This window comes from Bolinopsis microptera, chromosome 3 (assembly GCF_026151205.1).
Source record: "Bolinopsis microptera isolate Bmic1 chromosome 3, MBARI_Bmic_1.0, whole genome shotgun sequence".
NCBI lineage: Eukaryota > Metazoa > Ctenophora > Tentaculata > Lobata > Bolinopsidae > Bolinopsis > Bolinopsis microptera.
Genome location: NC_087074.1, coordinates 17,025,088 through 17,038,875, shown reverse-complemented (window position 1 = coordinate 17,038,875; position 13,788 = coordinate 17,025,088). Strand labels below are relative to the sequence as shown.

The following is a 13,788-nucleotide window of genomic DNA, read 5'->3' as shown; positions in this document are numbered from 1 at the left end:
TGCGACGGCTACTCGGACTCTTAATAGATACGGATAACCAAATACCAGTAGTATGTTTTACGCTAAAATCAAATGTAGAATATTCTAGAAATCCAATACACTGATCAACCAACTTGCTGACATAGCATATTGTTTAAATACTGCACCTAACGCCATTATACATTATAAGATCAAAGAATATTGAAAGTACAATTTTTGTTAGCTACGATCCCGGTCCCAATGCCGGCTTAATCCCGGTCCCGGTCGTATTCCCGGTCCCAGTCTTTTTCCCGGTCCCGGCCGATCCTTAACTGTACTTAGTTTAGTATTATATAATATGTATTACATACTACCACTGTCCGGACATTACATACTACTACTGTCCGGATATTACATACTATTACTACTACTGTCCGGATATTACATACTACTACTGTCCGGATATTACATACTACTAACAGTCGTCTGACAGAGAAAACAAAACCATTAATTTCACACTGCTTTAAAGAGCATAAACCTGTAACACCGGTACAGATAGTAGTAGTTTACAGTGCGTCCTACCAGGTGTTTAAAACCCCACAAGTAGTGACTCCTCACAAGTAGCACACAATGAGCTTGTAGCTTGTGTAATGTTCATACTTGCTGCGCTCCACGTAGGTCACCAGGCTGTTCAGGTGGCTGTTTGTCCAGACCGATATTTTGTAAATAAATTACCGATTATTTTAATTTACGAAAGAAACATCGTCATATTGCTGCATGTCCCACTCATTGAATAGAACAGTTGTGCTTTGTTTCGAAACATACTTAAGCTGATACAATGTCAGTCACTATGTTATAATCAGTACATACTACATGTGTATTTGTGTATGGTAGTATACTAAACACCCGATTTACCGCGGACCCTTTCTCCAAACTCCGCGGTAAATCGGGGGTTTTACGGGTTTACTGTAGTCTACTTTAATATACATTCACCCCGTATTGTTTAATCAGTTCGTTCTTTAGTTTACACATCAACAGTTTGAAGCAGTTACAAAAGACTACTGAGGAGGTGTCTTCACTGTCTCTGCTAAGAGAGTGTACTATCTATCCGTGACATGCTCTGTGAAGATCTTCTGATTTGTCACACTGGTGGTAAGTACTATGTCGTGTCAGGAACGCGCGGGTTTTATCACCAGATAGCGTCCAAGCGTAATCTTTTTATCTTCAACTATGTCATAAACCCCCATATCGGTCCCACATGAATATGATTGTTTGAACCTACATAGTGAGTGTTCTCGTACATTTCAGCCTTCCGAATGTGTTAGTTGTACGAGCTGTATGATTACTTGTATAATTACCTGTATTTCACAGTTTTACAGTGTGTATTGTCTGATTGACCGTGCTTGGCTATCTCATGTGTATAATTAGCTAACTATGTAGAGGTGGGCCTATAATTCTTTATTTTATTCGCTTTTGTTTGGCTTCTTTGAGCTTAATACCTGTTACTGAAATATCACTGTAATATCTGCTAAACTAACTGCCGCTAAACTAGACTTGTAAATCTACTTTGTATCAGTCTGTTGGTCAGGCTTGCAATTTATATGGACAACATCGCAACATCTTGTGTTTACAACTTTAACTATCAAACATTCTTTTGCCATGTTAACAGCGACAATTCAATTAATTTAAGAATCATGCCTGACTAATTAACCAATTAACAACCACTAATTAACCAATTAGCAACCACTAATTAACCAATTAGCAACCACTAATTAACCACCACATGTAGTGGGATGTCGATGTGACCCTGGCTTGGAACATCATGTCGACGGCAGATAAACTGCAGCAACTCCGACTGGAGCGCCAGAAGTCGGACCTCTCCCACAAGTTGCAGGTAAATATCAACCCTTCTCCTTGTCTCCTTCCCACCCCCGTCCCCCATCGCTTAACCTCTTTACCTCTTCGACCTCTTTCCTCAAAACATTATTTCCAAAGGAGCGCTAAAATACATGATACTTGGAAGGTTCTGTTTATACTTTATGTTGTATGATTGAGTTGGAATTTGCAAACTATTTACTAATTTTAAGTGGAACGAACCAACCCTAATACCTGTAATAACGAAGGGAGCCCTGTCAACGCCTCCCCCTACTTGGGTAATACCAAGTATTAGCACCTGGTTAATATATAGGAGACTGCTAGTTATCACTTTGTAGAATCCCACTTAATTGTATGCCTTCTTATGCAAACTTAACGATCTACAATCCATTCTTTTTATCTTTTTATCACATATAACGAAAGTCCTTTATTGGTTAGTCCTAACTAGTACTCCTGTCTGATGGTAAGTCAAAGTGTTGAAACTTAGCATTTTTACAAGATCAAAGGTTTACACTGTGTTTAAAAGGTGATGCACAAGTCTGAGATATTCAAACTGTAAAGACCGTCCAAAAGTTCGGCAACAGAAGTTATAGAAGATCACTCTATAGGTAAAACCCTCCCCCGTCACTCTTTCCACCCTCCCCCAGGCGCTGCAGTCCCAACTGGAGAGAGCTGAGAACGAGAAGAGTACAATGGCGGAGGAAAGTGGTCACAAGATAAAACAGGCTTTATCACTCCTGGACACTGCAAGGAAGGTAACTTAGTTACTGAGTTACTTACTCATAATACTATGTAGTCATTATAGTTCATTTAACAAACAAGCGGTATATTCAAATGAATGAATGAAGTCTTTACGTATTGTTTTTTTTTTCATGATTTAATCTTTGCAACACCATCGTTTCGGTGCATTTTTCCCCCGCGGTTTACGTTTTTTAACAAATTTTCATGTTTGATGTTCAACTTCAATCGCATATTATTTAAAATAGCTGCATGGAGGGTTTCCAGACGGTGATAAATACCAGACACAACGTGCACACGTACATCCTACTAGCCTGTCAAATTAGTAAGGCTACCTCTAGGTTCTAAATAAAATTAAGCCTTCTTTACTTTCTACTTAAGTTACTGACAGCTTAAACATATTTCGTTGAGCTATTTGACTAATCTGCTATTTCTAAACTGTGAACGTCCAACCAAAAAAATAACGAATAGTTGTAATGTGCAAGCGAGAAGCAATTAGGTATTGAAAAACTAAAGACAAGGTCTAATTAGGATAGCCAAAAAGTCTGAAAATGTAGACCAAAAATACAAGCTTAATCGATTTTTACCGATTCCACTTTTAGAAGAATAAATAAGAATAATAGAAAACAAATTTGTTCATGTTCGATTATCGGATGACCGCTGAAAAGCCGTTATTTCTTCTCGCAAATTAGGATACACGCCAATAAAATCCGCAATAAGCTGTCACGCGCCATACCTAGGTCACGTGGTATATCTAGGTCACGTGGTATATCTAGGTCACACCAACACAAACTATCAAGATCATTACTCGAATCTTAAACAGCAAATTAGCAAAGAATAGACAACACAAACAACTGCAATCACATGGCTCTGTAGTTTAACACGGACTACAGGCTGTAGTACAACCCGTTATAAAACCCTGCTTTCCGCAGGAGATCGACAAACTGAAAAGAGAGAAAGAGTCGCTGACATCTGAAGTGACAGATCTGCGGAGACAGAACGTGGAGCTCAGGACTTCCTCGACACCTTCCTCAGTTCCAGAGAGCAGGAAGGACGTCAAGACCACCTCGGATGACGTGGACGGTCTCAACACCCTCCAGGAGAACACTCCTAATGCGTTGTCATGGGGATGCGCTGAGTCTCCTAACGGGTTCTCTGACGACCACGGTAGATCCTTTTTTTCCTCTAACACATGACATACTCTCACTCCACTCTGACACTCCGGCACGCGTTGTTTTGTTAACGCTGCACTCTTCTTACTAATGTACCTGTTTATACTAGCGACCCTCAGGCTAGATTATATTGTTTTTAATCTGGCCAGCTGACTGTCACTCAACAAATAATTTGGTAGGATGTGAGCTGGCACGTTGTGAGCTGGCACGTTGACAGCCTGGTTAAATTTCATTAGGCAAGCGTTATGTGACACAGCTGAGGGTTTCCTTCTGCACAACTCAGTCAACTCTTATAATTCTTAATCGTCTGTTCAAACACGCCTGATCGCTTGAAGATGCTTTCACTTTCACTTTCACCTTCACAGTAGCGATTATCGTCAGCGAGCATGCAGGGATTTAAACATTCCCTCGAATAGTTTGCAGTAACTGGGCGCTCTTGACGACCAGCGAGAGTGCACGTGTCAGATTGTGACACATATCCTCCGTTATAATTATACAGTCTGTCACAACGTGTGTTCCTTTGTATTATTGGTTCACACCGTGCCATATCATGGAGATGCGTTGTCATGGGGATGCGTTGTCATGGGGATGCGCTGAATCTCGATTCCCTAAGAATGTGATTAGAAACAATTCTTGTTGATTGGTATTCGGAAACCCTTACTCTCAGATACTTTTGTGACTTATAGTGATTTCTAGTCCGCATTGCGACCGTTGTCTCTTACAAACACCACCTCGCTCTTCGATTGATTAATACAGACTGAAATAGATTCCTCTGAAGCTATTCCATTTAATACGGCCACATTTAACACAGCCACATTTAACACAGCCACATTTAACACAGCCTCATTTAACACAGCCTCATTTAACAGAGCGTCGACCAGTACCAGTAAAACCCACTTTGATTGGATATAATTCTTTTCGACACTTCTTTACGGGAATAATTATTATTAAACTCACTGGATACGCTAGAATTAATAAATTATCCTGATTATTACGCTACCGCAACAGAAACAGGTAGAATTAGACTTGTAACTCGTTTCACGTAAAGCTCAATTTCTGACGAATTCCTGACGAGAACAAGTTCTCAAGTTTGGAAATAGTTATATAATATATAATCTTTTCAAGCCACTTGTGGTGACATTTATTATGTTCGATTACGAAAATCCAGTCATAATTTCAATCAGACCTCATTAACGTAATGGATAGTCTTATTTGTAACCATTTCATATTTTCGCAAATTAGTATTACATTTACCAATTAAATTTGTGTTGTGTACTCGGTAGTGCAGCCAGAGTAGCATACTACTATTACTTAACTAGTTATTATTACTAGTTATTATTACTGCTACAATATTAGTTGTTATTACTACAACTACTACAACTACTACTACTAGTACTTCAGGGAAACATGGCTGCTAACGGTTAGTGTGTCAGCCACCTTTCTTCAAATATTCTCGCTATTAATTCTTGCAGTTCTTAGCTTGTGTTAATTTGTGCCTTAATTCGGAAAACGACGGCTCAAAACTGCCCTTTAATAAGCGTCACCTGTTGATAGTTACATAATAAACACTGCCAAAATTTCAAAAATGTTCAGCTAATCTCATTAGATATTTTAACACATAAACTGTACGTTTGCTTTCTGTTTGTTACGTCTCCTGCTGTGTAAACGTGCCAGAAGGTATCGTACAGAGAAATGGCAATGATGACAAACAGTAAATATTGTTTATCTTACGTTTAGGCAGCTCCTCTGAGAAACAGCGTTTAATCAATGTGATTTTAATAAATATTAGAAAAATGTTTCTTCTATTTCATACTTTTTCTCAAACTTTAAAAGGCTCTGATTTTTAGATCTAATCTGATCTATTGAATATCTAACTGTGCCATTTTTCAGTGGTAGTGCGAAGACAGAATAATGAGCAGGAGGTCTCTGAGAGGCCCATGTCCATGGCTGAGAGGATGAGCATGTTCGAATCGAAGAAATCAAGTGGGAGAGACTTTGGCCAGAGTCCAACAACAAACGGGGTTTCTTCTCAGAAAGCTAGTTGGAGGAATGCCCCCGCACAGGTACCAGCCCACTGCCTCGGTTGTTTAATATTACAATATACTCTACACTACTCACTACTCACTAATCACTACTATATACTCTATTACTTACTACTACTAAATCTGCACTTCAACTGTTTCACGTGTCCAGTATAGTCAGCACTAAATTCCTGTCTCTTAGTTTCCCAGATGGTTTATTGACAGAGTCTAACACCTTCCCTACTGTCAGGTGAAGCTGGGAGAAGAGAAGCCGGATGAGCAAGAGAGCTCCCCCGTGCCAAGGCGCGCCTCCAAGGTCAGTCAGAACGCTAAAGACAACAGACACACGATGCCACCCAACGCTTACTCTCCCAAACAGATCTCCACCCCTCCCGAGAAACCCACCCCTAAACAAGCAGCGCAAGCTTCTAGTGGCAGGGACAAGATGAGAACTGCTCTTGGAGGCATGATGGCCGCTATCGAGACTGAGAAACAGCACAAGGGAATGTAAGTATACTTATCTTAATACTGCAATTAATATAGGCCCATTATCCTTAATTTTTACCGTTAAATACCTCACCGAAGATTGGCAGGTTTTAAAAATTCCGTTACCTTAAGGTCCAACCAATAATTTGTCCACGCGAATAAATACTCCATATTGCCTCGAATAATGTTGTTAAGTTGGGGAACCTGTACATAGAGGCTGCTAGTAGATAAATTAGCGGTTTTTCAACTTTTCTGCCATCGGGGATAATTTGGTCGTGATAATGTTACTAATAAGGTTTTATAGTTTTCTCTCAATTGATAACATTTCCCATTTAAAGGGCTAGAATTGTTGCTTCTCTATGACATTGCCTTTAGATTAGGTATGATTGCCGCCTGCGCTAGCTTGAAGCCTTACAGTAGAAACAATTAACGCTTCTAGCAAATGGCACTTATAGTCAGTAAATAAAGAGCAATACATCTGCAGGAGGGGTGTAGTTAGAGATATTGATAAATAATTCAGCTGATATTTTGGAATTAACACGCTAGCTTACAATCAAACCTTACAAATTAATTATTAATATACATTTTTGTCTAGAAAGTTGACATGAATGGTATGCACTAATTGCAACTTCTGATTTACAGAAAACAGTAACTTCTGATTTACAGAAAATAACACGAAGATATTTCTTTATAATTCCATGTTAAGAATTTAGTTTTTCGATTAAAGTAGTTTTATAAAATTCTCGCCATAACCATACGTTATGGCGGCGGTATGAAAGAGAAACAGTGTCCCGTTATGGGTCGTGCGTTAAACCTTCAAACGAGTGAAACCACTGTCCTCAGAATCAGTCCCTCTCACTGGACGCTTTCTGTTGCCGATATCAGCAATGACATCGACCAGTTGGTGGAGTCCCTGAACATAACGGAAATTCCAAGGCCAAGGACGTTTAGATCTACAAGTCCTCTGAACGAACACTGCACACATCCCATCAGTCATTCACCCACCAGACCGTCTCCATACCTCGCCCCACCCATCACACACCTCACCCCACCACACCCAACACCACACTCACCCAGAATTAGATCCTCTTCACCCCACTTGAACGTTACTGAACGACTTGCAAAGTTTTCAAAGAGCTGTAATGATCTGCTATACAATCTGGATACTAGTTTAGGCGACACCAGGTATGAAGGAGATCCTTGTACAGAGCAAACAGTGGGAGACACAGGACAAGCTCCTGAGGCGGACTATGGAGCTCAAATGAGAGAAGAAGAAAACAGACCTGGCTCCAGAGAGAGTTACCGAAAAATTCATAGTCCTATCCGAGATGACGATGAAACTGCATACTCTCGAAATATAGGGAGTCGCCCGTGGGAGGAAGCAGAAGACGTGGGACAAGATGAGAGGTTGAGAAGAATAGGATCACCCCGGAGGAGAGTGACCAGAAAAAGGACCTCTAGTATGGAATCTCAAACCACATATGACAACTACCATTCCACCAAACAATCGTTCATAGTCCGTCCTACTTGCATCACCCCAATCAACACGACCAACCTCTTCTACGCTAACCCTCCCTCCAGACCCATCACCCCTCTCAATACCTCAGAACTCCTCTACATCTCCAGCAGAACACCTTCTCCGGAGATATTGTTCCAGCCGTACACCAAACCAGCCCCTCCAAACCGCAGACCTGCCACCAGGTCACGTGGAACTAGCCCTCTCAAAGTTAGTTTTGAAGAAGAGTCACCCTCTCGGTACAAGGACAGTGGGTTAGATTGTTCTAGGGAAACACTAGAGACCTATTTAGATTGTTCCAAACAAGAATATCCACTAGATTGTTCTCGATGTCCGACCCCCCTCAAAAACCCGCTCAGAACCTCCTCGCCTAAGTCACTTCTTAACCGCTCAACCTCACCCTCTCAGATGACGTATATCCCAGGCAAGAGATTAGCTCCTTTCCCTAAACAGTACCAAACCATCACCTCCACATTTGAAGCTCCAGACCTATCATCTACAGTAAAAGACTCAAGCCAAGCGAAATGGAGTGGGTATGACAGTGACGGGGACGGATATAGGACTGCTAACACTTCACCTGATGGCGGAGTGTCATGGTGGTAGCTTTACTGAACAGTTCTCTCATGGTACATATTATATTAGTCTGTAAATTTGTATTTAAAGTTTGTATCGTGTCATTATATTGTTATCAGTATGTTAATTGTTGCAAATAGACCGCTTGTTGTATGAATTGTGTTTGAAAGCGATTTTTATATTATTGTGAATTAAGTTATGCATACCAGTTAAACTGTATTCAGTTAATTTGTAAATCGTATTGAATCATGTAAGTGTCAATTTGTAAATATTATTACATTCGCCCACTTTTCACCATGTCAAATTCCTGTACTGTTAGAGAATTCGCTGGTACAAGAACCTTATAATAAAGAAAGATTTATGCGATGAGCTCTACGAAGGTTCCTTATGTCCTCGTGACTGAGAGAGGGTGTTACCTCCCCGTTAAACAGTGTACTTACCACACAACTTCATTGATTTCAGGGCACCTCCGGTAGAGAGGTAAGTTTGGCCAACTCACTGATAGTCCCAGCACACAGTATCATGACACGCCCTACAGCTCCCCCTACACTCTACAGCCACCCCTTAAAGCCCCCCTCCTACAGCCACCCCACCCCTACAGTCTACAGCCCCCCCTCCTACAGCCCCCTCCCTCATACAGCTACCCCCACCCCTACAGTCTACACTCTACAGCTCCCTCTACAGCCACCCCCTTACAGCCCCCTCCCTTTCTTACAGCCCCCTCCCTCCTACACTCTACAGCTCCCCCTAAAACCACCCCTCACAGCCCCCCTTCTTACAGCCCCCCTCCTACAGCCACCCCACCCCCTACAGTCTACAGCCCCCCTCCTACAGCCCCCCTCCTACAGCCACCCCACCCCCTACACTCTACAGTCTACAGCTCCCCTTACAGCAACCCCTTTACAGCCCCCCCTCCCTACAGCACATCACCTCAAAACTAATAATCAGGAGTCAGGACAGTATGAGCTGCATGTGAAGTGCACATCCAACGTTAACTGGTATCCTGTAGTTATATATATATATATCTCCCAGCTCATAATAGAGGGCCTGCTGTAAACTTCTGTTATTAGGAACCCTATTATCTCATTACGTCAATAGAACGGAGCAAGCAGCTAATTATAGAAGCTTCCTAGCCTGACTTGGGCCCCATTTCCGCTCTCAAACATTATCCTTCGTTTTGTACGCCCCGTGACCTAGTATACACAGTGTATAGTAGGCTGCTCACCTTTTGTTTGTTGTCCGACTCCTTGCTTGTAGTAATATGACGTCACCAGGCATTCAGATAGGGGCCCTCATTCTCCTCGCTATCTTATCGGTAACATTTATCTTCAAAAGGTGGAGCTCCAGGAGGACGACTCATCAGGGTGACCTTGACAAGCTTCTTTTGGACAATTTGGAGACATTTGATAAGACATCTGGGAGCACTAGCACATCAAACTCAACTCACAGAGCACCTCACGACACCAAACACAAATCCTCATCAGCTCAGAAATCTAAGAGGAATTTTACTTACTCCAGAACCTCTTCTAAACCCCTTTATGATGAAATAGAGGAGGAGAAAGAGGATTCAGACCCTGAAATGAAGAATCTTGCCAGAGGACTGAAATCAGATTTATTTACGGGTACTGACAAAATGTTAGATGACATTGATCATTTGTACAAGAACAGTGTAACAAAGTATGAGAAACACTTTATCAGAAAATCAGAGAGTCTGTGCGATGCCCTGAATAAGATAGACGCTTTAAATATCAAAGAAGAAAACAAACAGTTTCTGTTAGAAAATATGGACAATGAGACATACTGTAATCCGCTGGTACCTCAAAAATACAGCGTTCATCCCAAAAAACTGGACACTAACGCTGACAAGCACATCGCCCTCCGATCCCTAATGAAGAAACGGCACGACTTCTCGACGCGGACACCTACCAGAATATTTGACAAAAGTGAACCTACCTGGAAACCCACCGGTCTAGTTAAATTACCTGTTAAGTCTAAATACAATCCATCAGAAGTGGTGAAAGGGGAAACGACAGAAAAGTACTCCTCATTCACACGGTCAGGTCTTCTGTCTCCACAAGAACGAGTTATGGAAAATATCAAGAACCTGAGAGAGGGAGACGATAATATGGCTCAAGTGCTGCCCTCCAAGGCTAAGCATAATAAATATGTGCCGTTAGAATGCGAGGAGCCTCCTCTGCCCCGACCTAGAGGTGTTTTCACTCCCAAACCTTTGAAGAAGACTATAAAGGAACCTCCAAAACCGATGATGCTGCCAGAAAATAGTAAACCAGCTCCTTTTACTTATATGAACTCACTGAATCCTGTGGCAGATCTATCTGTTATCAAGGCTAGAAAAGAGGCGAACAAGGCTGAAACAAACCCCAGAACTTCAGATGATGCACCCCTTACAAAAGGTGTAAAGCGAGGGTCCGTGAAGAATCTAGCCGCAATGTTCAACAGCAGCTTGAAACCAAAGCAGGACCAGTCCAAACGATCAAGACGCAAGAGCGAGGGATCCTCCAGAGTTGGAGGAATGAAACATGGGCTGATTAAATCAAAATCCCTGGTGTTTGATAACGATTCAGGGAGTTTAGGAACTGGGATCTCCACGAACGATCTGACTTGTAGCACTAAGTACACAGACAACACTGACAGGGATGTGGACACCTCCATTATGGACGATACTGCAGACAGTGACCTTTTCAACGACAAGATGCTGCTTCCTCACATCATGCTGAACGGGCAGGACAATAACAAGGAGGAAGAGGAGGATGACTTCCAGTCGAGTGAGAGTCTGTCGCGAGCAGTGTCTCCAGTGTTAAGGAGTAGGAGAGGCAGCTACGCTTACAAGAAGCGAATTCCAAAGAAAGTTGAAAGCAACTACAGTGGTTATTACAACGACAAACCGAACTTCTCTGACACCTCAGAAGACTCGGCTCAGAGGGAAACGCAGCCTCCGGTAAAAGTATTTGATAAAGAGTTGAAGAGAACAGTGGCTGTTAAACCGGAACTGTCAACTATTGTTAGTCAGAGAACTCCCTTTCAGTCGCAAACCGATCCAACTATCACTCCAGAAGAACCAGTAACTAACATCATGTCTTTAACTACTGCTTCTAACATCATGCCTTCAACTGCCGCTATAGTTAATTCTACCACACTCACCTCTAGACCCCCCTTGATAAGATCTAGACATATAGGAGATGATGTTCTGCGTCAAAACCCGGCTAAGAAACCTTCAGTTCCAGTATCATCACTAGATGACCAGTTCGATTTATCTAAACCCCCTAAGTTTGACAGTGACTATGATTTGGACTGTTCTCAGTCGTCAAGCAGCTCGTTAAAAGAAAACGACTGTACAAAGAATAGCCAGGATGAAATGAAACAGGCCAACATTGAAAATAAGCTGACTATAATCTCAGACCCTAGCAGTACTAAAATACCGTTTAGTATCACAGAATACCAGAAAATGTTTGCAAAAAAGCAGGAAAGTAGAGATGCCACAACAACTAAAACTCGTCCTCGGTTCTCCAAACAGAAAACTATCACCCCCACCTCCCACACTAACTCCATTGCCGCCACAACTCGCACCACCATTAACTCCACCCTGTCATCCCGCACCAACACCTCCACACCATCAACCCGCAACACCTCCAACACCTCCACACCATCAACGCGCAACACCTCCACAACCAATACTCCCAGAGGACTGATCAAATGCTCAACCTCCTCTCTCCAGTCAAGGGGCCCCACCGTCAAGTTTGGGTAAGATTTGTGAAGCTACCTACTCCTTGCTCAACTGCACCAACGCTTATAGTTTTGCTCAAGAGTCGTATTCCGTCGAATCTTTGCTGCTATCTTAGCCTATTCTGCTATTCTTAATATTTTACAAACTCCGTAAAGGAGTTAAAGCCTCCCTCCGCTCAGTTTAAGGACATATCCATACACTTTGCTATAACCCTTCCCACTGGTTACACATTATAAATTATTGAAACATTTCTTCACTTGACAGGTGACCAGTGACTGCTACTTATCACTGTCCGGTGTCAAGTGATACAAACTGCTGCCACACAGCCGCTGTAACTGTTGCTCCAAAGTCATACTTCACACATCACACTGCACGAATCACACTGCACACATGACGCTAACAGCACATAGTCCGCCCAGTCAGAATGATGACACACAGCTAGTTTGTGACATTAGGCTCTCTGAGTAACACTGGCTATTAAAACTCGGTGTGATACAATAGCACAAGACACAGCTAGAAAATCAAACATATTTTCATTTTTCATCATCGCTAAAACTACGCTGATTCAGTGCTAATCTGCATCGTTCATGATAAATCCCGCCATCAAACTCCAAACTAACAGACCCTTACAGACATGATCCTGATTTCAGTGCTCAGCCCAAGTCGATCACCCCCAAGTTTATCGGCCTTGTGAACAATGTGGCCCCCAAGAACCCGGTAAAACGAGCCCAGTCTATCGCGGCGCCAGGAAGTGCTACCAGTAAGAAAGCAGCTCTGTTACACTGGTGTCAGAGAATGACAGAGGGACACGAGGTTAGTTACCATGACAAATGAAAATGCTACTGATAATACTACTGATAATACTACTGATAATACTACTGGTAATGTTACTGGTAATACTACTGGTAATGTTACTGGTAAAACTACTGGTAATGTTACTGGTAATACTACTGGTAATGTTACTGGTAATACTACTGGTAATGTTACTGGTAAAACTACTGGAAATGTTACTGGTAAAACTACTGGTAATGTTACTGGTAATACTACTGGTAATGTTACTGGTAATACTACTGGTAATGTTACTGGAAATACCACTGGTAATGTTACAGGAATTGTTACTGGAAATGTTACTGGTAATGTTACTGGCAATGCTACTGGTAATGTTACCGGCAATGTTTAAGGCCATGTATCCGTGAAGCTGGGTGGCTCTTGGTTGTTAACATTAACCCCCACCTAATGTTTTAAGGATTCTGAATAATGAAAATATTCAGTATGACTAACAGTTAATAGAAGTATTGACGCAAACAAATAACACCGAGAATTTATGACCATAATTGGAAATGTTGACTCCAGAACCGGATTATCTTAACATGCCAGCACTTGTAACTATAGCAACTATAGCAATATAGGCCACTGTCAGGACTCAGCATTCTGTAAACCTCACAACAGGGGGGGGGGGGTGGGGGGCTGGGGGACCTTATTTCACAGATCACAACAGACTCTGTCTAATACCACTTTAACAAACTCTCATTCCAGCACGTCAACATTACGAATTTCGGGAAGAGTTGGAACGACGGAATGGCCTTCTGCGCTCTTTTCCATCATTTTGTTCCTGATCAGATACCATACGAGACTCTCGACCCAAGGAACAGGGTATGTACTGGGAGAGTACTGTATTGTGATAACGGTATACATTAAGAACAG

General features: G+C 42.0%; 2 protein-coding genes across 2 annotated transcripts in view; one reads left to right on the top strand and one right to left on the bottom strand.

Annotated features, from left to right (window-relative positions):
• Positions 1 to 13,788, bottom strand: part of LOC134812705 (POU domain, class 2, transcription factor 2-like) — a 1,142,226-nt gene that overhangs the window by 330,134 nt on the left and 798,304 nt on the right. The gene's annotated exons all lie outside the window — the stretch shown is intronic.
• Positions 1,752 to 13,788, top strand: part of LOC134812702 (uncharacterized) — a 15,669-nt gene continuing 3,632 nt past the window's right edge. Inside the window, exons 1-8 of the mRNA XM_063820226.1 lie at positions 1,752 to 1,852; positions 2,481 to 2,588; positions 3,504 to 3,738; positions 5,634 to 5,806; positions 6,015 to 6,271; positions 9,675 to 12,101; positions 12,735 to 12,897; positions 13,621 to 13,737. Of these exons, the coding sequence (XP_063676296.1) occupies positions 1,781 to 1,852; positions 2,481 to 2,588; positions 3,504 to 3,738; positions 5,634 to 5,806; positions 6,015 to 6,271; positions 9,675 to 12,101; positions 12,735 to 12,897; positions 13,621 to 13,737 (3,552 nt within the window). The 5' untranslated portion in view covers positions 1,752 to 1,780. The remainder of the gene's footprint in view (positions 1,853 to 2,480; positions 2,589 to 3,503; positions 3,739 to 5,633; positions 5,807 to 6,014; positions 6,272 to 9,674; positions 12,102 to 12,734; positions 12,898 to 13,620; positions 13,738 to 13,788) is intronic.